The 25,675-nt window shown below is 42.8% G+C and overlaps 1 protein-coding gene across 2 annotated transcripts in view; it reads right to left on the reverse strand.

Moving 5' to 3' along the window:
- The window catches only part of LOC117764601 (plexin-A1-like), a 261,822-nt gene that overhangs the window by 75,429 nt on the left and 160,718 nt on the right, over positions 1-25,675 (reverse strand). For both annotated transcript variants that reach the window (XM_034590517.1, XM_034590516.1), the window contains exons 10-12: positions 19,182-19,382; positions 7,940-8,036; positions 2,024-2,247 (exon numbers count right to left, since the gene is read on the reverse strand). In XM_034590517.1, the coding sequence (XP_034446408.1) occupies positions 2,024-2,247; positions 7,940-8,036; positions 19,182-19,382 (522 nt within the window). The remainder of the gene's footprint in view (positions 1-2,023; positions 2,248-7,939; positions 8,037-19,181; positions 19,383-25,675) is intronic.

The raw sequence follows: 25,675 nt of genomic DNA on the forward strand, positions 1-25,675 counted from the left end.
GACCATTCAAGTCCCCCAAAGACAACCAGAGAGACAGTGACACACAACAAAGAGCCCAAAAAGAACCAAAACCAAACAACCCTTTACATGTCTTTGTCTCTGGAGTAGCAGTTTGACGTAACCAAGAGTAATAACACAATGTCTGTGCCAAGGGCAGCCACAAGGTCCCAACATGTGTGTGTTTTAACAGCAACACATTCCAAACGAGCAGCTTTCATTCTGGGTTCAGGACACGTAGGGCTTTCGTGACCACGGGGGCTTCAGCAAAGACAGCTGACGCAATGGTCTATCAAGGTTTCTGAGTCTTGGATCTCCGCAGGCGACATTTACACTCCTCATGAGTTGACGAGATTATAACACAGAGCTCAAAGAGGCCGCGCTGCTTTTTTTTTTCGCAGGTGATTTTAGAACTCTAACACTGGAGGGAGAGTGATTAGAAGAGTTTCTGTTGGGTGTTGCTGACTGTGAATTTCAATGGTGGTTCCACTTTCTCGAATCATGCTGCCTTTGCACCGAAAAACACACACACTGCCAAGATGCAATAGTGACGTAATTTTGCGTTTTTTAAAATGTCTTTCATTTTGCAGAAATCTCCAAAATAGTGAGCGCAAAGCACAAAGCAAAGAAAAGAAGCAGCTTAAGAGAATGGCCTATTTTATATAACAAGTCATAGTTTTGGAAAATTGGGAAAACATTCTGTTGCCATGCATTATCTGTGGCCAAAGTTGCATTGTGGCAGCACTAAAGTTTGTTGTAAAATAAATAAATTAGAGTTGTTTTCAGCATCTTCTGTACAGTAGCCTGAAATCCTGGATACAAGGAGATAAAAGCTTTTGAATTTGGTTCAGCTCAGTTCTATTTTTACATTATAAATATATAATCACTGGTGTAATTACAATGGTTTGTGTTATTTATACCGGTTTATATTTGTACAGAGAGCATCTTGATTATTGCTTTGGAAAGCGAACTGTGTCCTTTTATTTTTAATTTATTTACTTTATTTAATATCTATTGGCAATATTTTCGAAACAGGCTTTAGTTTTATTATATTGAACACACTTTTAGTCTTAGATTTAAAACCACACTCACTTCAGGTTTAAACATCACGTGTGTTAGCACTGCAGGCAATGATGAGCTGTGTGGTTGCTCTGTTTTGTTTGACCATAGGAAAGAGGTCAAAGGTCACGCGGGTGTCCTGCCAATGTTGCATCAAATGTTTTTTGAGCACTGGCTCATGAGAAACACTCTACAACACATCATCTCATCTACAAAGATGGGTGTGAAAGCTCAGCGGTCCTAGAAACCAAACCAGTGAACAAGCGTATATTTATTTGCGTTTGCAGATGGGTCTGGCTGCGCTCCTGGTCAGACAGATCCATCGGGCCTCAGACAGGTCAGGCCAATCATTCAGGGGTGGCTGGTACAAAGGGCAGTAGTATTAAACAAATAGGATGCTATATAGAGAAGAAAAAAACAACTGCACTTATAGCATTTGTTGATACACTACTTCAGGTGATTTGTTGCTCAGATGGGTTGTAGCATTATCCAATTGCATCCGGAGAGGCATTGCACGACCAGTGATCACGCCCCTCGAAAATCAAAAATATACTGATAGGTTCCAGGCCTATTTGCAAAGACAGGCGACAGCTCAGCACTATCTCCCCACATACCAGGCAACTGTTCCCATTAACATTAACTATAAAGACAGCACTGAGGGAGAGTGTACGCTGTTTAAAGCTGTGAAAGCAAACTACATAAGAGCATAGATTCAGAAACCAGTATCAGAGGAATGGATGGCATTCATACTCATGCACATACGTCAGAAATTCTGTCTGATCCTGTACACATAGAAAACATTTTTTTTTTCAAACTCAGCCATAATGTAACAAAGCTAAACTACACACAGAAAAAAGCACATCCTCTAACATACACACACAAACATTTTAATATTTTATTCTGGTCCAATGGTGAGTAGTCCTGTCTCCTATATATGCAGCCATGTCACCCACACGCACACACATACCTTCGTGATCTTTGGATGGGTGCAGCGGCTGTTTCCAGAGGTGGCGTGCATCCACCCTCCACCTTCAGCCAGCTGCAGCGCGGGGTGGGAGTGTCCTCCACCGTTACACTCCTGCCTGAGGGAGCACTTCTTGTCCGCGACGCACCAGCCACACTCAAACCTGGGGTCAGCCTTCAGGCACATACCACAGCTGTCCCGCAGCGCTCTGCACTTGTAGAGATGAGCTGGTTGAGAGACAGAAAGAGTGGGAGAGACTCAGATACAGTATAAATTGTCATGAAACCTTAACGTGTTCTGTCACTGTGCAGCTACTGAAATCTTCCCTGGGATTGAGAGTTTTTATAAAGCATTTCAATTCAATTCGATTTTATTTGTGTGGTGCCAAATCATAATATACATCATCTCAAGGCACTTTACATACGCTGGTGCTGGTCAAACACAGGAGCACGTTCAGTGCAAGACTGACACCACCGAAATGCAAGAGCGCCACAGGAAGTCCTTCCTGCCTGTGGCCATCCAACTATGCAACTCCTCCCTCTGAGTGTCAGACACTCTGAGTCAACCGACTGGACTCATTACAATGTCAGCAATACCGGACATATCCATGCTTGCACTAAATACTCAATGTACAGAACGCGCATATTGTACATATTTCTTATTTTATTTTATATATTTTTTAAATCATTATAAGCTTATATTTTTTATCTTGCGTGGAGCTATTGTAACAAACACAATTTCCCCCTGGTATCAATACAGTATTTCTGATTCTGATTCTGATATAAGGTCGAGCCCTTAAAAATAATAGAGAAACCCAACAGTTCCCACAATGAGCAAACACTGTGGCGACTGTGGAGAGAAAAAACTCCCTCAGTAACTGTGAGAAACCTCGAGCAGAACCAGACTCAATGTGGGCGGCCATCTGCCTTGACCAGTTGGGGTGAGCAGAGAAAAATGGGGAGGAGATGAGAGGTGGGTGGGAAGGAGGGGAGAGAAAAGACCAGGAACAGTTGTGTAACCATCATGTTTCAGCTCTGACAGACTAGATGTTCCAATGAAAACAATCAGAGTGATCATTATGGATGCAAAGATGTTATGAATGATAGCAGCAACAATGTATATAATTGTAATCCTGATTGAAATGCATGAACTAAAGTAACAATCTACCTTTTTTTTAATTCTACTGGAGAATTCTCATTTCTGATGAACATAAACTTCTCTAAGTTGTTAATTGAAAAAAGGCAAGAAAAAAGTAATCAGGCTCCTGTGTGCCTGTGAGTGAGAGAGCGAGCACAGGACCAGCATAAATGAATGTTAATCACCTACACAACACCTAAAACCACTCTGACGACGAGAGAGTAACAGATAAATAGAGAGGAAACATTTTAACATGAACAAGCGACCTAGAGGGATATTACAGATATTAATTCAACAGGTAATGTCTTCTCACGCCAACAGGGAATTGATAATTTGTTGTGTGTAAAACCGTTCCCTAAACTCTGCAGAGTGGAAAAAGTCATTAAAAATGAAAAAAAATATCTATATATTAAAAAATAAACATAAATAAATAATTAAAACCTCAGACACCTGAGTAGTGAGAGGAGAGGGAGATGAAAGAAAACAGGGAAGAGGGGGAGGAGGATTTTTAGCTGCGCTTGTTAACAAAACAGCTACAAGAATTGTTATGAATTTAAAGATGGTGGGGCCCCGCGAGGCCGAGTGAATCAGAGGAAAGGGAGGAAACTGCCAGAAAGAGAGCGGGAAGGAGGGAGGGAGGGAGAAGTTGAGAGAAAATGAGAGAGAGAGAGATGAAAAGCAATCTTAACCCACACACAATCTGAAAAACAAACAGAGGAGAGGAAGTCACATCCAGACGAGAGCAGGATATTCCGGTGAATGGTTAAGATCTTTTGAGTTCTGTTTTGATACCATTTGTCATCTGTTAATCTGTATCATAATTTCCGCAGTTGATTCTCTGTTGCCTAAACCTGCAGGCAGGTTTGTTTGCCGTCACAGCAATTAAACAGATTTGAAATGAGCTAAAGTGGAAAAACAGATGCATGAAAAAAAACAACAACAACCGAGCATGCAAGAATCTCCTCCCTCCACCTCCTCCCCGGCAGACATACGGCGGCCGGACTTCAAAGAGAGCTTCTCTCGGATCCATCTGCCGGCCTCGGCCCTCCGCTCGCCCTAATCTGATTAGCCACGGCTCGTCTTAAAAGTAGCGCGACGCTAATTAATCTGAACCAAATGAATGATTTAATTAACATTAACATCTCCACTTTACACGGGGGCAAAATCGGGTCAGCGCAGTGCGGCTCTGCCTCTGACGGATAATGCTGCTTCTATTCAGCGAGGAAAAGACAGGGGACGGAGAGGGGGAGGGATTAATAGGGGATGGAGAGAAAAAGGAGGAGAAAAGGAGGAGAAGGTCTTTATGAGATTTATGAGTGAGGACGGTTTCATAATACCGAGTTTTAGGCCTTCAACACTAAGCGTAGAATTGAATTTCATAATCATAATGGGTATTCTGAGAGGCTTTAGAACAAAGTAGCCAAACTATATCTAGTGGGGAGTGATAGTGCTGTTGATTCATTCTAACTACTCATCCATAACCTCGCCAGCTGTTTTACGAGTCTGTGTTTGGCTTCTTTTGAGGAACACGCCATTGGCCTGGGATGCTGCCTGCATAAATTCCCTGCCACGTAGAAAGTCAAGTAGCGAGTACTCATAGTCATAACAGCAGGAGCACGCTCGTCACACACACACACACAGACACACACTCCACAGCCTCTAAGATCACTGGATTTCACATTCGAGAACTCTCAGAGCTCGACACCATCCTGTCACATGAGAGGCGCTCTCCGCAGCACACATCCCTGGGGCCTGTAACGAGTGCTTCTCTATAAAACCTCATGAAAGAGATGGATGCCAAACGCCCTGTGATGACTTTTTTTTCAAAGTCTTCCAGATAACGCAAGATAACTTGAAAAAAATAATTACATTCTCTTCAGGGTTACACAAGGGTGCCCCGAAAGTCCTCACAGCTCAGTGTTCAACTCAACAGTGAGCTGTGTTTATTTTCAACATATCAACAGTGATCTGTGAGGACATTTTGGGGATTTGAAAGTGTTAGCGGGTGATGCAACAAAAAAGCGGGACTGTAGCCTATGAGGTTTATTCTCACTGCTGTATTTCCCGCTAACACTTTGAAATCCCCAAATTACCTCACAATGCGTTCTTTCATTCCCGAACCTATTCCAGGATTCATTGCATGAGGATTCTCACGACTTCACTCTGTGGGTAGCTGAGCTGCAGTAAGCGTAGCGGCTCAGAGTAGCTAACAACACAAAACGCTGTAAGGACGGGACAAGCTGGTGACGCGAGTAAGATACCAAACAGTTTCAGATCCGCCTTTGCGGTCTTCTCCGTCTACAAGGCCATGACTAGACTGGGTCCTCTGAAGGATGTCACCTCTGGATTGGGACACAACTAGAGACTACTCGATTCCCCCGATATGTTACATGACTGGATATTTCATCTGTTCGTTATGAATAAAGTCAGGAAAGGTTTGAGAAAATTGTATTTCAAACCATTATATGGATAATGGATCCTGCATTGTTACTGTTTATAAAATAAATTAAATCTTGTCTGTGGCCAGTCATGGCTTCACTTTGACGCAGGGAATTACTCTGATAAAAAAGTGGCTAGGACATTCTGGAAGAAGATAAAAGCACATGAAACATGAAAATCCTTACAAAAGGCAGAAGGTCACTTTTATACATTAACACCTGCAGCTCCCCCGTCCTGTGTGAAAGAATGTCACTAACACTACGACGACTATGACACCTAACCATGTGCTAAAAAAGACAACACTGCTCTAGTAGGTATAATGTTAACCACGTTCATCAGCTTTGTCAAGCATGGTCCTCGTATCACAACTAAACACAAACTACAGCTGAGGCTGATGGTAACACTGGTAAGTGATCACAAATCTATACGGGACTTATTAACAATTGAACATTATCTAGCACCATCGGGTCACAGATATTTTTTTATTTATTTTGTATGTTTTATGTATGTGCATTTGATTTTTGTGTTTATTTGTATATTAAAAAAAAGATCTAATATTTGTACATCCATTTTTAAATCCAATCTTTAATTTCTATGGACAGACCGGTATCTCCCCACAGTTGGTGTGATGGACAACCTGCTTCATCATCAGCACACAACAACTAACTCAACTTCATCAGCACACAGCAACTAACTCAACTTCATCAACAGACAACAACTACCTCAACTTCATCAGCACACAACAACTAACTCAACTCCATCAGCACACAACAACTAACTCAACTTCATCAGCATACAACAACTAACTCAACTTCATCAGCACACAACAACTAACTCAACTTCATCAGCACACAACAACTAACTCAACTTCATCAGCACACAACAACTAACTCAACTCCATCAGCACACAACAACTAACTCAACTTCATCAACAGACAACAACTACCTCAACTTCATCAGCACACAACAACTAACTCAACTTCATCAGCACACAGGAAAAAGTTTGCTAAGAGGTGGCACAATTTATGTGCACTTGAAAGTTTGAAACTTTCACGCTGGTGTAAGTGAACCAAAACACAGAAGGCAAACACAGAACCATTAGTAATTTAACATCATTCACTCAACATTATTGAATAACTGCTTAATATGAGGAAACATTATATCTGAATATGTTTCAGGCTAAAACATTATGACATCAATGTTAAACCACTGTGTGAAAAATGACTAGACTCATTAAATAAATGCAGATACAAGTGCCGGATGAATAATTCACCAAAGATCAGCCTTTGTTAAATATCGAATACTGATTCAGAACAGTCACCAAATCCATCTACTTGATTGTACAGAAAAAAGGGGGATTCTTTATTTTGTTGCGACAGCGACAGCACTTCTCAGCACATGTTAAAACACAGATTGTTTGATCCCCAGAGAGAATGTCTCAGCGCAGACCCACAGAAAAGCTTCAGGGAGCGTATTTTAAACAAAATTACACTGGCAGACGAATTAGGTCACGACCGATAAGCAACTAATTTCCAAGCAATCTGCAAATTAACTGTGCGTGTGACATTTATCAAAATGAGGTCAGATACAACACAAAGGATGTGAGATTAAAATGTGCATGTGTGTCTTTTTAAGACTGAGACTGAAAAGTGAACGGGGTTTGAAAAAAGAAGAAGCAGAGAATAGAGTGGGAAGGGTTAGTTAATCTGAGTCTGGTTGTGCAAATTCACAGCAAAAGACTTCCTGACACACTTGAGAGCAAGACTTATATTATCTTGTGTAATGGGACGTCTAAAATCATTAGCCTCCGCCACCCAATATATTACACTTGATAAAGAATTTAGAATTGGTAATTGTTTTCCACTTCATGCACAAATAGCGATTAAAAATAATAAATGCCATCCCTCCATGTCGCTTTCTGTTTTTCTTTATCAATTCCTTTATTCTCATCTACACCCCCACCACCCCCATCGCCATTACACAGTGCATTTATCATCCTGTCATCCACATCTTTCTCCCTCTTCATCCTTTCTTCTGCCTATCTCTCTCTCTACATTTGTTTATCTTCCTCTCCAACATCCATCCCTATTAATTTCTGTGTTGGGTGTTTGTTTGTCATTGGTATCCATCAATCACTCCCTCTGCCCCCCCCCCTTTTATCCCCGACACAAGAATTGTGTTTTTCCAAACCAACGGTACACTTTCACCTTTCTCACTGATGCCTGTCAAAAAATGAAATTACAGATTTCTCATGAAGGGGGAGAGAAAACCGCACATAGTGTTTGTCTGCTTCCCAGGGAATCATTACCGACAGATAAACAAGCAGCAACACAAATGTTGTACCTTGAATGTTGAACGGGTTGTCAATGACGAAGTTTCCATTCCACACCACGGAGAGGTCGACCGGCAGGTCACTGATGTCGCCGCCCTCGTAGTCGTACTGAGAGAGACAGAGAAACACAGAGACAGGGAGGCAGTGTGAAAACTCTTTGATTTATACTTAAATTGGGAAGTGTGTGAGATATTGGTTCATTTGCATAGTCATTCGCTGCAGCTTGGTCATTGCAGACAGCGATACAGCCTGAGCAGGAATGCATATAAATCACATGTATAAATTCATATTCACCAAAACAGACATATTTTATAAATACACAGAGATAAATAGCAGATGGGCTACAGTTGAGTGGGCATGAGTGAATGGAGATGGAGGAAGCGGAGGATTGAGGGAGAAAAGATAGGAGAGGTGACAAGAGGAAAATGGGGAAAGGAGAAGATGAGGAGAAGGGAAGATGGGAGAGGGTGGAGGAGAGGTGTGAACGGTGGAGGCAGAGACAGAAATCGGACGCTGGTAGACGTGTGAGAGGACCTTATTCATTTACACATGAGCTAAGTGGTGGGATGAGGGTAAGGGAGAGATAAGATACAGAGCAGTGTAAAGTGAAATTGGCATTTCCAATTTGTTCCCTGACAACCTGGATTGTGTAGACACGGTTCAACCATCCCATGGGCAGTGGGGCCTGAGAGGACACACACACACACACGCGCACACACACACACACACACACACACACACACACACGCGCACACACACACACACACGCACGTACAAGTCAAAACTTTTCTCAACTCTACTCCGGCTGTACCGTGACTCAGGTACCAACGTGTCAAGTAGTGGATATTCACACACATGGATGGTATAATCGGTGAAATCAAGCAATAGTGCATTGGGCTTCGGTCGGGTTCGGACAGAGAGAAAAACAAGAAAACAGAATGCCTGTCAGGTCGGGTCTCCGTTGTTTTTCTCTCGGTTTCAGGCAAAAAATACGTCCAGAGTCGCTCTCTTTTCTTGACAACTGTGACGTCCACTGAACTGTTTCAACTCTGTTCTTTGGCAGGATGACGCGGAAGAGCAGGAGCATCAGTCAGACTCATCGTGTCTCTTCTCGTGTATTTTTGGGAGTAAAGATAGTGTGAAGACAAGTGGTAAGTTTTTCCTGACAGATAATGTAGTGTATCATCGCAATGAACGACTGTAAGACTTCCGGTTACAGGGCAGCGAGTCATTTAGTGTGAACGGCACAGCGGTCTCACGACTTTAAAAGTTGCATACTGTTTACTCGGCTTTTAAAATAATGAACCGCATGGGTCAAAGTAGATGAGCTTCTGAAGTGGATGTAAACAAAATACTGTGTTAATTTAGATCCATCACAGTTTCAATTCATTCTGGAGCCTCGGGGAGAAGGCGATGAAATAAAAAGACGAATAGAAAAAAAGAGTAAAACTTAAACAAGAGGCCAGAGGGGGAAAGAGGAGACATTGTAAACAGGCACAATGTGCGAAGTCAGGATCTCTATTGAGTCAGTGAGAAGCTGAGAGCAGCACATCCCAACGAAACCACAGGATTCTGGGAGGTCAGTGGCCTCGGAGCAGAGGGATTCAACCGAAAACACTCTCTGGCCACAAAGGAAAGGCTGATTGGTCTTATTCTCTTCCCACTCGTTCAGTGTGATCCAAGTCCATCACACATGAGGTCGGCTGTTGACTTTATTAGCATCACTATTACGTCCCACTGGCTTGAGGTCTGTGTGTGGCAGCAAGGGGCCTGAGAGAAACCACAGGACAAACGCTCGCACGCACACACACACACACACACACACACACACACACACACACACACACCACTCCTCTTCTCTCTGTGGCGTGGCCCCCATTAAACTTTAAGGGCTTCTACTTGTTTGCCATCGCCAAAAACACTGGGCGCCCTTGTTCTCTTGTCAGCCCCTGCCCACCCCGCTGCCCGCCACATCATGCTTTATTCATACCGTCACATGGTTTAAAACGCTGACACAAACCGCACTGTGACACCGTGACACCGTGCCACCACTCACACCGAGCATCGCCCGCCGGCTCACCAGCTTCCTGGGGGACGTTTTGGAGCAAAAAAAAAAAAGACAATTCAATAAAGCGAGAAGGAAAGAAAATCATGGATAATCAATGTCATTAGGATTTATTCTCTGGCGACCACGAATGTCATTCAAATGAAATAGTGTTAATTGATAAATCATACACACTGGTCCTGTCAGTTATTACTCCACTCATTTTGTAAATCTCCAAGTTTTGATTTAGGTTCATATTACGTTTTAATCAGCCATTCACTGATCTTTAAATGTCACACCCACCATATAGTGGTTCTTCTACCTAATAAAGTCTCCTTTCATTTTTTGATAGACATAATTCAAAATGAGACAGAAATGGAGAACTGTTTTCCACAAGTCGACAGCTTATACTTTTACCTCACCTCACTCTTGCTTTGACTCACACACAGGCTGGGAACAAGTGAACACTTTACCTAGAATCATCTGTCTTAAAAAAAAAAAGTCATGGCATGGTTTAATGAGGAATTTTAGCTGTCTTTTGTTTTATGATTTATTATCCGCGCTTGTTTTTTCCACATTTCTTGCGTTTAATTATGTTTTTGTCTCTCAGCCATCCCGCTCTGGGTTACCTCCTTGGCCTCTGTTTAGGATTTCTTCCATACTGGGCATTCCTCTGGTCTACTGGAGATTAGACATTTGGATTTCCGTCCTGCGGCAGCCTGCAGCTTCTCTTGTTTTAAAATAAATAAATATATGTGCATCCATAAAGCAAGGCATGTCGTTTTCCTCCTGTAACTGCATTGGGTACATCTTCTTTACTTATTGATGTACAGAGCTGTTGACTACCAGCATGTCAGTGACTTTTGACACTCTGATCTTAAAGCGGTGGCACCAGCGCTGTTTAAAAACTCTGTATCGGTGGGTCCCTGTGGGTGAAAGTTGCTCTTCCCCCACTGAGAGTCCCCTCTGCTGGCCTACTGTCCTGACTTCCCTCCCCTGAGCGCCCGGAGCTGCTGGAGATGAGTAATCAGACTCATTACTGAAGCCTCTGGCCAGCTCCTCCATGTCACTGCATGTAATTAATCTACCTGAGCCAACTCATAGTGTGTACCCCCCAAGGGAGGAGAGGAGAGGAGAGGAGACAAGGGGAGAGGAGAGGAGTTAAGGGGGGTTTGGGGGGAAAGGAGACGAGACAAAAGGGGAGGAAGATGAGGACAGAAAAGTTGGGTGGATGTAAATGGAGGAAAGCTTATAGAGGCGATAAGGGGAAAGTGAGAGGATTGGAATTAGGAAAGGAGATTAGGACAGCAACAGAGGGCAAATAGGGAAACAACAAGAGGCAATGCGAGGATGACAAGAGGAGGAAAAGAGGTCGAGGAGAGAGAGAACACAGGGAGAAAATAACATATGGGACAGAAAACGAGTAGAGGACAGTTGGAGGAAGGAGAGTTTAAACAAGAAGGCGATAAGAGTGCAGAGAGGAGGAGGAGGGGCATGGAAAGGAAACAAGGGAGGAGAGGTGACAAGAGGAGAAAAAAGGCGAGGGAGGGGAGGAGGTGTAAAAAGTACAAGGTGAGCACAAAGCCGTCCCTGGCCTCATTACAGTAACACACCAGCCTGGCTCGGGTTCATTCGTTATCTGCTCCCGCACTCGTTTATTCTCTCGCTACATGAATCGTCTCCATGGATTGCATGTCTCCATGGACTGTATGAATAGATATGGCTAGTGTGTGTGTGTGTGTGTGTGTACGTGCTTTAATGTCTGGGTGAACTGAAAACTGCCAATGTTAACAAAACAGAGCAGCTGGCTGCTGAGAGGAGGAGAAGGTAGGAAAAAAAAGGTGTGTGCATAAGTGTGCGCGTCCATGTGCAGGTCACCCTCCTGTAATTAGTCATGTTGAAGGATACGCTGAAGGATAGTGTGTGTTAAAAATACACTGCTCACACACACACAGCCACACACACAAGCCCTTCATTCCAGTTCCCTTCAGTTCAATGGGGCTTTAGTAAATGAAATTCTTCTGTTTTATTGTTCTTCCTTTGTTTGTGCATTAACGCAGATACTGTGCACACATTAATGGATTACTACAGTTTAAAAAATGAAAAATAATAAATCTAATAATAAAAAACACTTACATTTCTGCACTAAGCCTGCATGTGTTGTTTGCAGGAGGGGCATGTGCAACTAATTCACATTAAAGAACTGTACTGTAGTGAAGAACAGTAATATCATCCTAATTACAAACCTTTATATTGAACATATCTGCAAACTGCTCACTGCCAATAGACAGCATTCACTTACTCTAACAGAGGCGGATGAAATGTCCAAGTTAACGTCTAAGTTAACACAACAATATAAAAATAGTCCAAGTTAAACTCAAGTTCCTGCCACTGCTGTTGGCAATACATGTGTATGGTTGTCATATGAATATAATGAAAAGTTTTTAATAAATAATAAATAATGGAGAAAAAGTACCACAAAATAGATAAATACACATTTATATTTAGGTATTAAAACTAAATCATTTTAATCTTTGTGTATTTTTGGTGAGATAATGGAGATTTCAATCTCTTTGCTGTTAAAAGAATTATCCATTTTTTAAAAAAAAAAGTAATAGTGGACTCAAAGTTTAAAATACAGAAAATCGAAAAATACTTAAGTATCTAAAAACTGTACTGAATTGCGGTGAAAGAGTAAAGCAAGTATCAGTGTATCGTACCAGTGTTGTCGTTGACTTAATAAGTCAAGTCTCAAGTCCCCAGTCTCTGAGTCGAGTACCAATTACCTGAATCCGAGTCATCAAAGTTTAATTTAATCCAAAAAGACCAAGCCACAATCATACATGATTGAAAGGCTGAGTGTATACAGCGACTGCAATCAACTTCAAAGTGCATCTGTGGCCACAACATACCAAATGACCTGTGTGTGTCCCTGAGCAAGAGCCCCTGCTCCGGAGGTGATGGGTCAGAGTGCAGAGGTGAGACTCGTCTCAGAGAGCACAAAGGACAAAGAGTGTAGCAGCGAATCAGATTCATTATTCAGTCATTATTTCATTTCAAAAGGGAAATAAATTGTTACTTTTAAGATTAAATAACAAGTGGATTAGCCAGAGCTGTTTCAGTAAACAGGAAGGAATAACGGTGGATGTGCTTTACCAACTTTCTTGGCATGGATTATATGCATCACAGCCCGGCACAGGAGAGAAGTTTTTCTTTATTAATTCACACACTTTATCTTTGTCTCCTGGCCAGGTTAGAGTAGGATATATTGTCTCTGCATGGGAGAGTGCCCCAGCTCTCAAAGCACAAATTGGTCTAGTTCAGATCCAGATAAAACATTTCGGTGTCTTCAAAGTGGGCACACGGGGTTTCAGGGGGTCTAGGCATCTTAGCCCTGACTGTTACTGTCAGCATGCACGTGAATCTGCATGTGCCTGCCCTTGCATGAAATTGAATAATGTTCCAGTATTCATTCAGCTATCAATATCTTAATCCAAATTATTAAATCCTATTACAAAAACAAATTCAGAATCCTTGTCCCAATGTAGCCAGTGCTCAAGACCAAGTCCAACACAGTCAAGATAAATGCAGATACTTTCTGCCTCTATACCTTCCTGGCGACTAAATTAAGATTAACACGTGGTTATGTTCAGGCAAGTCAAAGTTTTCAGTTAAGGGTAAAAGTGACTGCACTGATTTTAAAGAACAAGACAATACATCGATTGATTCATTGTAATATTTAATAAAAACACAATGTTTCCCTAATGTTAGTTAAATATTTGAGTAGTTATAATGAAATAAAGCGAATTTACTTAAGCACTGCACAGAAATTGATTCAGTTTTCCATTTATTGTAATGTATACATGTCAGAATGGAATGTTGTGCTTTGTTTCCTCGACATTTATATTAGTCAAAGTCACTACTTACTTTCACAGGTTAAAATTTTACACAATATTATGTAATAAAAATAGTTCAATCAAGCTCTACCTTTGTCAACAACAAATATCTGCCCAAAACATTAAATGTACAGAACAAGCATGTTAGTCACAACTAATTTTTGTTAAATGTGTGTACTCGTCATATTTTTAATGCAGTACTTTTATTTGCAAAGAGGATATTGATATTGCAGTTTTGCTACTTTAATTGCTACACCAAGCGGACAAACACAAGTCCCAGTTTCTGCTGTTAAACTTGTGAGTTTGGTCCATCATTCAACTTGAGCTCGTCTACTTAATTACTGTTCCAACATGCGTCTGACAGAACAAATTGAAGGTCAAGTTGTTCCTAAAATACTTTTTTTATCTTATTTGTTGGAATCGTCCTGACGTCACTATAGCCATAAAAAAAAATAAAGTTGTCTGTGGCTCTCGCAGGACGAGCAATCATTACATTGGGACGTACCTGTCTGTAACCGACATGTCCCCGCTCTCACTGCACATGACTGAAGTCTCACAAGCCAGAGAGACACACAGCGCTGAAGCAGAGACGATTGTCCTAAGTTAGCGAGAGAGTCACAGAGAAGTCGTCTTCTAGCAGTCGGCAGTCAGTACTCGTTCATGAGAGGGTCGAAGGGGAGGGGACTGCTCTTGCTCGCTGGTCCGAGCTCACCAACCCTAGCGTTAATGTTGCAGAGGAACATGCACGTCTGTATAACGTAGTGCATCGGTACTGTGTGTGTGTGTTACATGGAGCATGTTTGTGGAAGTTATCGGGAGTCCAGACTTGTGCCAAGTTGAGACCAATTTGTGGACCGTGAACACACAAACAGTCTGTCACCCTCCCAAAATGTGCTGTGCCGCTCGCAACTGTGCCAGATGCACGGACTTACAGTAGGAAACACACACACACACACACACACACACACACACACACACACACACACACACACACACACACACACAGAGAGAGAGTTTGATAGCGTGTGTGTCAGTGTAATAAATCATGTAAAGCAGGTTGCTGGTTGCTGCTGATGCTACATTCTCCGTCTGCTCCACATGATTAGGGAGAGGATCATGTGGAGAATCTCCATATGTCTGCTTCACGTTGGGCTTCCAAACCCCTGGGGAGGGTGTGTGTGTTTGTCCATGAAACAAAACAGTATGTATCCACGCAGCTTGCATGTATCCTATCTGGGGGTGCCGGTGTGTGTGTGTGTGTGTGTGTGTGTGTTTTCCTGTGATCATCCATGCATACTTTGGGTCCCTGGAGTATTTGAGTATGCGAGTTCAATGCTTCAGTGTTTGGCGAGGGGCTAAATAATGCACAAAGAGACAGTAAGATTGAATGGATGAGTGTACATGTACTGCTGGCTAATTTTCTCTGTGATTTATTACACTCCACTGTCCCCGTCACAGCAGCTGTGATACATGTACACACACCCGCTTGCTGAGGATACTGAACACAATGGTTACCAGGGTGCAGCTTCTCAATCATGGATCTTCTACTGCCTGTGTCGAGCCTCTGGGTTCGTGCTCTCATTGTTCCTGAAAACACACTAATTATTATGTATGAGGAAGTAATTACTAGTAAAGGGGAGGTAAAGGAAACATTCACATATGGATGGAAATACCTTTCCAATGACATTTTAATTATTGATAATGTTTAAACTGACTATATGAATTAATTTGATTTATTGTGTGTATGGTCGCCCCCCCAAATTTGTAAGGAAGTGAATATTGATGATGATGATGATGATGATTGATGATGATGATCATGTGACCGGCTGAAGTTACGTCAGTGATTGTCTGGGTTTTGGATCCTTCCTTATTGGCTATAGCTCTTTCAAATTGAATGTAGAGCCTGAGGAGTTTCTATTATCACAACCCTTTTGAGATTTTTCTTTTACAAAATAAAAATCTTGCAACAAATATGGAAATTTGATAAAAATAATAATAATATCATAATTACACGGATTTATATGGCACCTGTCATTGCACCTTTCATTTTACAGGGCTAGGTGGCCAGAGGCAAACCTCTCTTTATGTCTGCTGTGTTCAGGGAGCATCAGAGAACCAGAGAACCACGGAGGACATACTTCTGTAAACATCATCACAGGCTTTGTTGTATTAGTCCTAATGAGTAAACAGAACTTAATGTTGCATATTGGTGGAGTCCCTTGTTTCTTTATGGTATGAAATTAAGAAAGTACATATGAACCTGCTTTTTCTGCAATGTTGTGACATCAAGTCAGCAGTCACTTTTCTTTACATCAAATTTCCTTAGTAAATGTTAATGTACACGTTTCAAATCGGTCTGCACTCAAACGGCAATTCTCATTTGTTGACACAACTCTCAGATCAGATCTGAATTCGATGTGTTCACTGTGATTGACAACACAACTCAACCCAGGTGTAGTAATCTGGGTTCAGATTGCAACAGAAAGAAAAAGGAGAAAGATCAACATAATGTTGAAGTTAGCTTCATATTTAACTGTGTAGCTACATGAGCACTGCTATAGTCTTTTAAGTGGTTTACCAAAAAGCATCATGGGGGTCGTCTATGCTTTGTCTGAACAGATTATCTCAACATTTACTTGATTTTTCCTGACGACTGTAATGCAGATCTAATATCTCCAAACCATCAGCACACATCTGAACCACTTTGAAACCGCTTCCTATTGTCTCAGCCGTCCTTCCACCCTGTGGTCCAGTTCATCCAGTCTCACTCCCACTTTTGCACGGCTCATGATTTCCTTTTCTTTCAGCATTCCTCTGTCAGACATGCACATCTTTTATATTCCACATTCATTCCCTCTCCATCTGTTTCTCCCTCGTCCGTTTATTTCCTTTCCCTCCTAGTCTGCCGAGCTTCGCCCCCACCCACCTCCCGTCTGTCTCTGTTCTTCTTATTCTTCTCATTCTCTCTTCCCTCTTTTTACGTCCTTCATCACACTCTTTGTTGTGTCGTCATTGTCTGTTCCAAATTCCCTCACCTCCTCTTTGGCTCTCTCTCTCTCTTTGTCTTTTTACTTCCCTCTAGTGTGTTTTAGTGGTTTGCGCTGTGTGTGTGTGTGTGTGTGTGTGTGTGCGTGCGCCTGTGTGTTTGTGTCCGTCGGCCTACCACAACACAGCAATTCATCATCATTTTATCTACAGCTCCCTTAATTGGATCCTATCACGGTCCCACCTGACGAGAAAGTGAGGCGGGGGCACGGAGAGAAGGAGGATTACTCCCTCACAACACCACACTCACACACACACACACACACACACACACACACACACACACACACACACACACACACTCCCACTCTCTTCGGCAACAGCTGCAAAGTTGTGTTGAGGCCTTTATATTTACCATTTTTTTCCAGCAGAGAGAACATTGGGATTTTACAAAACATCAAAGCTCACAATGACGAATGAAGAGCGTTTGTGCATACGCGTGTTGATCCATTTTAGTTTTTGCTGCTGTATCAGAGTTTTGTTGGGGAAAGTCTCTGCCCTGCAGCAGCACTGGTAACAAGTGTATTGAACACTGGGGATGTAAACCTCTACTTTTGGAAAACATGCCGGTGTTTGAGGGTCCATATAATACCTGGTTTAGCTCTTATTTTAGGAGCAACAGCTTTACATTGTCAGTGATAGAAGCCATCCATTACTTCTTTTAAAGACATGAACTCCGCAATGTCCGCACAATCGGCTCTGGACTTGGACCGGAGTTTGCCTTTAACACTCCAGAGCGTTCAGGTGAGGGGTGGAGCAGCAGGCCGAGGCAGGACGTAGAGTCATAATTCCATAGCGGGGATCACGTTGTGTTTAAAGCGCATCAACACCGGCGTGGGCTCTCAACACCGAAAGCTCTCTTGGCATCTTCACCTTCTTCTACGTGTATGGCAACACTTGTTCATCTTGATATATTTGTATTCTCGGGATAATCTCCTGTTGTTTTGTATCATGAGCTCATTTCCCGCAGTTCTTACTTGAGAAAGTCCGGAGCCTCCCACTTGGACAATTTTTCACATACAGCCCCTCCGGAGAATGTCTGGAGATTATCTGGAGTTCAGTGCATGTCTGAAAGCAGCTCATATCTGAGGTTGATGGAGAAGTTCGATAATAAGCTTATCGAACGCTTTGCAAAGGATGTGCACTTCGGAATTTGATGTTCAGCATTTGCAGTGTTTTAGCAGCTCACTCTATTCATCAGGCTTTTAACATTAATAATGATGAGAGTAATAACAACCCAAAAAGTCAAATCTATAAGAAGTCAATCACATGGGGCAATTACAGAAACACAAGCCGCTAAATATGCACAGCTCCCCTAAGCACAAAAGAACTGTGGGAGCCATCATTACGATCCGAAAAATCCACTTCAATAACGTCCCCCAGAACTATTTTACGTGTCACCATCCGACAACAGCGGCTGAACGGTGTCCAATATCACAAAGCTGAAGCTCAATCTTTGCCTTTGTGTGACGAGGGAGTGGGTGACTGGGTAGAACTCACAAAACAGCAAGTGGCCACAAATCAGTGATGTGTTCTGAGCCCAGCGGTAATGCATCAGCCGGCTAAACGACCCACAGCCCCCTGACAAGTGTCTGACAGGCTGAAGAAAAGGCGGCCGGCGAAATCTGCCAAAGCCACATACTGGCTCCCACTGCCTCTTGAAACTGCGAGGACTCCCTGTGTTGGACCTATCATCGTGAGCGAGCGCTGCGCCGCGCGGCTCAAATGTTAATAATATGTCTCGTTAAGTAAGTCATAATTGGTGTCGTTAAAATGCCTCTCCTCTGTCTCATGCCCTGATTGGAGCGGAGGAAATTAACATAGCTGAAACGGCTGCTCCCCATTAGCGGGGACAGTTTGGCTGGGGGCTGAGAGGCAGGAATGAAGGGTGGAAATGAAGAGCGAGCAGCTTTGCGACAGCCAGTCCCTGTGGCTACATGCCTCGGTTTCAACTCCTCGCCACACCAGTCTATTACTGCTACTTTCTCCGTCTCACACTGCAGCTAACCAACTGTAAAGCCTCCCGATGGTTAAACCAATGTGGCTGTCCTGGACGGAGCTCTTGCTGACAGAGGTAACAGCCTGGGATTGGTCAGAGCAGAAAGGTCGTTGATTAAGACTGGCTGCGGTGGTAATCTGTCGATAACAAGGCCCTTATTCAATCTACTAACTCACGTTCATCAGGTTAACAGACGTTGCTGGGGACGTCAGCTCTGTGAGCTGCTGTAGTTGTAGCTGCGTGTGCACGTGAACGCGTTTGAGTCTTACCGTGGTCTTCTGACACTGTATGCTGGTGCTGTTGAACCTCAGAGCCGGGACGCTGTGCGTGTTGCCCTGGATGTGGAAGATGCACTCGTAGTTCCTCTGTCCAGACTGAGGCTGCGGCAGGTTCTGGGCCAGCAGGGTGATGGGCCTCATGACGCCGGCAGGGATGTAGATCTGAGTGGAGGGAAGGATCTGAGGACACTCCTGAAAATGAGAGAAAATATAAAATTTCTGTGAGAACATTTTATGCAACTTAAAAGGTGTTCTCCCTCTGGAAGAATCGGGTGGTCCAGAAAGCACAAGCAATCAGACGCCATCATAATTATGTAGTCTCAAGGGAATTTTCTGTCAAGACCTCGGGGCTAATATCTGTCAGCTCGTGAAATAAATCATCAGTCAAATTCATTCATTCCATCTGCTATCAGGCTACTAAAGGCTTAAAGTTGTTGATTATTGTTGTTGATGCTGTTGATTTGTGCACTGGTGGCATGTTGATGTATGATTGTGTCTACTCATTTATTTATTCTTATTTATTAACATGGGTTCGACAGTGTGACAAGTTGCTCTTCTGGGATTAACAAAGAATCTGAATTTGAATCAGACTCAAAAGCTCTACTTAAAAAGGATCAACACTCTCGAGGAACAATTCTAGTCCTACTTATTTAACACTAAATATAAAATGTGGCAGTGCATGTCATTTTGGAATCAACCCTTTCTCCTAATACAAGGCTAAAATGGATAGGAGGTATGTTTTCTCTCTTTTATTTCCAAAAGGATTTTCTGATTCGTGGACAAAACTGAGAGCCAGAGGCAGCGTGAATTCCATCGGGCTGTACAGTAAACCAGCTACAGTTTGGGGATTAGAGCCGGAGACGGAGGGGTCAGCCGATTCCATTCAGCAGCTGATTGCTGCTCTTCAATCAAAAAACAAATGTTTGTCTTTGCATCATATTAACGGAAGCAAAAATAATTGAAATCCCTCGGTGTTTCTTTTTTTCCAGCTCTAAGTAAATCAAAAGACAATATGCGGCTCTCAGCTGGAAGCCATGCTACATCTCTACTCGTACTACGTTTTGAACTGCTTCTATTAATGAGATTCAATTACATCATATATGTGTGAGGAGATAGTTATGAGGCCCCTATTATGAACCTCTGCTGTGTATTGTCTGTCTGTATAGTGACTTTAAACCATGATGGCTGAGTCAAGTGTCACTTTACTGATAATAGCGATGATTTACCTCCTTATTGTTCGGAGATGGTAGACATTTAGTTTGTGGAAAATTCTAATTCATATCAAATATGAATGAGAGACTGCAACTTTTTAAAGACATATTCTGCAGCTCGAGTGGTTACAAGAGCCTCTGCAATATCGTAAATTCTGCTGAACTAGTGAGATCCACTAATATATGTTTAATGTTCATCTGGAGATGTGGGAAACAATCATGAAGGCCAGATAAACACCAAAGTAGAGCTTATAAATTAAGTCCTATTCCACCATAAGCGCTATTCAGCAAAACTATAATTTTCCTATTAGGATATCAGTCGTTTGTATCTGCCATGATAAATCAGTGGGAACTGCATTAATCAGGAATGACTACCTGACGTTAAACCACATACTGCAGAGTCATCTCTATGTGAGGCTGCGACGAGGTCCTGTGTAATGGAGCAACAGTAATGACTTTCAGATTGGCCTGGGAACGGCTGAGAGGGTGTGGAGGGTGGAGAGAGGTCTGGACATAATGGGACCCAGAGACACCTCTACACAGCCGTCACTGTAATGCAGCACGCTCCCACAGCCGCAGGTGATGGCACTGATGCCATGTGGGAAGATGCAGATTGGAATAGGCCTCAAGGAACATTTGAAATGCCAGTAACCTGTAGTTCAACATATCTGTAGATAAATACGGACATGTCAAATCACATGAAGATAGCTGAGTCAGCACTGGAGAATCGTCCTGCAGCACCATTATTGTGCAATAGGGGCTAAAAAACACAGTATTTCATAATACATTACATTACATTTAATTTAGCTGACGCTTTTATCCAAAGCGACTTACAATAAGTGCATTTCAATACCAGTCCCAGTTGTCTTGGGCAGTAAGGCCAATAAATTATCCAGATTTTTTTTTCATCGATATCCATTGTTTCCCCTGAGAAATCAGTAAATCACTAAAAATGATTGGACCCGCCCCCCTGATCCTGATCTGCACCAACATTAAAGGGTTCTTCCCAGATTCATCCCACATCCTTATTCCACTAAGTTTTGTGTCCAGTAATTCTTGCACACTCATACTTACAAACAAAGAAATGGACAGAGGTACAAACGTAACAGTGAAGATGTCAAATTAAAGATGTATGTCCGCTGTGTGATATATAACTTTTACTGATGAAGAAGGACAGACAAGGTGCTCTACAGGTGAGGTCAGTTCTACTCTAGCTCTGGAGGAACTCACTGGACTCACTCAAACCACAGGTGATCTAGTTGTATGTGACGTGCATCAAACCAATAAGGAGGTTCGGAAAGGAGACGTTTGCATGAGATACCCGTCCAATGAATGATACCCACACTCGACATGCATTATCAATTTGCAAATGACTTGCTGAAATGCTTCTGTCTGATGAAATCTGAAAATCATCATGTTTTGTCAATAGCTTTCCACAGGAAGGAGGAGGAGATGAAATCGATGCAAGTGAGCAGAGAGAAGCAGATTGTCAATTAGTGAGGCTGACAGTGAAAGTTTAAAGTATTCACAGATGGCGACACAGATGAACCACTGCCAGGCTCTAATAAAATGTAAAGTAGGGCTAAAAAAGCCTAGAGTGTGTGTGTGTGTGTGTGTGTGTGTGTGTTACTCCCAGATAGACAGTGGCAGCAGAGCAGTATCTCATCTGAAGGAGCAGTCATTATTAATGTTGGACAGACCAGGCTCAAGCATCCAGTTGTGGAAATACACACGCACACGCGCACGCACACACACACACACACACACACACACTCACACTCACACACTCACAAGACATTCAGCCACTTAGGACCTGCATACAAAGACTCACGATTTCACAAACACATATAGGAAGAAGAGAGCAAGGGAGACACACAGCGGAGCAAGGGAGTGAACAAAAGAGAAGGGAGCAGAGGATTGTGGGAGCTGTTTCATTAGGAGTGGTGACAGGTGTTAGAGCTGAGTCTGCATCAGATAACGGAGCAGTTCTACACAATGCATCACAACAATCTCTTTACCTGGGGGATTCCTCTCATCCCTCACTTTTACGCCCCTCTCTTCTTTCATCCTCCCACTCATACTTGATCTTTTTCATACTTCCTCTCTCCTTCTCTCCCACTAACACCTTGTTTTCCCACATTTGTTTCATCCGGGAATAAGAGTCTAGGTAGAGCGGGCATTCAGTTTCTAAAAAACTATTTTCGCACCAGTAAAGGTTTCCAGTACAAGCAGTCTGCAACTGGTGACCACTGGAAAACATGGTAAATCTAAGGGAGTGGCTCGTTGAGATGTGAATTTACTGCAGTGCAAGTCAGGGATGAACGCTGATGCAAGGGATGAGCTGACATAAACCATCGGATAAGAAAGAGGTGAGGAGGGGTGAAGCGAAACTAGGGAGGAGAGGGGGAGATGAGGAGGCGAGGCAAGGTCTTGGGAGCCATACACTCGTTTATTAAAGTAGGGGATGAGAGTCTAAGAGGTCAGGTTCCCAACAGAGCGAGGCAGGGGTGGAGCGCGCAGCACGGGGAGTCATACACACCGCTTATATCTATCCAAATTACTTCCCACACGAGCAACACACACACACACACACACACACACACACACACACACACACACACACTATGTTACATTTAGATACATATACCCTAAATGCACATAACAGTCGATACACTAACCAAATACATTCATATTCGTTCTTACACACCTACTACACACACAAACACACAGGTCTAAATCTCTCCCTCTGGCTCGGTGCAGTAAGCTGGTGCTCTCTGAGGCCTGTGGAGTGTTTTACAGTAGCCTTGGGGCCAAATACATGGAAAGTGTGATCAAAGGTGGGACGGTAAGCTTTTAGAAAAAAAAATAAAAAAGTTTGCCTTCCCTGCTCCAAAGTTAAACCAATGTAACATTTCTATTATATCTACAAAATCTCTGTCAGTTGCTTGCACATCTGTGGGTGTGTACACAAGTGCAGAGACGTTAGGGCACATTTTGGGGATCTTAAAAAATGTCCACATTTATATGCTGGTCTTATTGACCTGGGAAACTGAAAAAAAAAACATACATGTATTGACAATATATATTCAATCGTTAGTGCTGAATGCGCTGGGCATCATAGCTGTATTAACGGTTATACAAAAGCTAACCTACATACTGAGGTCAGTTTGAATGTGGACCGATGAAATTGCAATTGTGATCAGAGCCGGACGTCCCTATACGCTCACTACGCACGTTGAGTAGGGCCCCGCAAATTAAGCAAGGCCCCTCCTCTCTCGTATCAGAGCCAAAGTCTCAGTGAGTGAACGTCTTAGTCACGAGCTCTGCGGTAGCTGTGTACTATTGTGTGCAGCCGCTTAGCATCAACTGCATTTAATGGACTTTAGGGAGCAACATTACTAACAATAACTTCAGGCTACGCATTTAACATCTGTAACTGGGTAAACTAGACAAAATATCCTGGGTTTCACCTTTATTATAAGTATTTTCTAAGGCAGAGTCGTGGATCTATTGAAGCACGTTGGTGGTGTACTTCACACAAAAGCCTGACTCCTCCTCACATCTGAACGCAGGGTTTATGTCATTCTGAATTCATTATAGCCATAACAACCAAAGCACTATATACAAGCATAGCCATTGGATCTTTATTTAAAAGGGCAATATTTATTTCATCTACTTTTATGTATTTTGCGATAGTGGCTAGATCAAAGAATAATTGCTTCTAAAGTTAAAGTAATACAAGGCTGATTTGGGATCAACACTATTTCGTTTGTGCCATCTGTCTGACAGAAGTCATGTGTTATTAAGATTAAAAACCATAGAAGCATAAAGGCTGGCATTAAGCAACAAGCTACAACTAATACAATTGACAATGGGTGTGTTAGATTAACAGTTTGTGAATGATCAAGTATTGACAATAGGCGAGCCCCTCAGATCAAATTCTGCTTAGGGCCCCATAAAGGCGATGGAGTTCAGACAATGGCTGACAACCTGAGTGAGGAGGTGACTGTGAAGCTACAGCAGTTACTGAGGAATCAAGGTTTCAGTGAACGATTTTAGGAGGCTGTTTTAAAACAATGCTCAGGTATAAGCATTGGTTTGAACAAAAAATTGTTTATTCATCCATTATCTATAATCCATCTGATCCTCCCCCTTCCTGCTTCCTACCTGCTCTGCTCTTTGTTTAAATATAATGAGGCCTGCAGCCAGGAACACCAGCTGTCACTGAGGCTGAACAGCATCTTCATATTGACTTTTTACTCTCCTCTGTAGCCTCTCCTTTTCCCCTCCCAACATTTCTCCTCCTCCTCATTGGCTGCTGGGATACGATGTTACGATGGAATGGGGTAGATGACTCAGGCCAACGGAACAACAACAAGAACAGTACCTTTGAGACAATGAACCAAACAATATGTGGAGGCAGGAGCATGATGTTTATGAAGTTTAATTATCCTGATGGATATGTTCTTTATTTATATCCAGCTCTGTTGCACCTAAAGCCGTCATATTATCAGTTTACTTTCTTTCCTTCACTTCAAATGACTTTTTGAGGCGTCAAACGCCCGCTGATGTCAGAGATGAAGATAGGGCCCCCATTGGCTGCCGGCTGTCACCCATGAGGCCACCTCACTGAGGCACTGACAACCTCCGAGTATGATGGATGAGGGGGTCTCTGTGTGTTTGTCTATGTGTGTGAGTGTCAAGGGGGGGTCACCGCAGTGTAGAGGGTCCCTGCGGATTAGCGTTACAGTCCAATGAACCGTTTCAGGAGAGGAAGGGGGCGAGACCCCATCGACCGGTGCGCTGTTTTACACACACACACCAAAAGAAAGGAAAAGGTCTGAATATGATGACCACATCTCCCAGGAGAGGGAGGACGCGTCATCTGTTGAGCAATGTCTCTGTTTGAAACAATAATATAGTCAAACCCTGAGAGGAGGAATCTAACACAAAGTAACACACGCGCACACGCACACACTCACAGGCCCCAGAGAACGACACAATGGTGTGTAATGGCTCATGCTAGTGGCCCCAATAGATCTCTCCATTCAATCAATACACAGACAAGTCATAAGACTGTATCCATATAGATCCGCTGAAACACTTCCTCATATTTAGACTCATCTTTCCTCCGGAGTGTTTTCCTCTCACTCTTCATTAACTATTAACTCCATCTTCACCTCTCCATGTCTGTCTCTCCTAACCCAACAGCGAGGGAACACACGGAGAGAGTGTTGTCAGCCCGTGCATCCAAAACATCTCGTTATGGCTGCT

The sequence above is a fragment of the Hippoglossus hippoglossus genome, chromosome 7 (assembly GCF_009819705.1).
Source record: "Hippoglossus hippoglossus isolate fHipHip1 chromosome 7, fHipHip1.pri, whole genome shotgun sequence".
Lineage (NCBI taxonomy): Eukaryota > Metazoa > Chordata > Actinopteri > Pleuronectiformes > Pleuronectidae > Hippoglossus > Hippoglossus hippoglossus.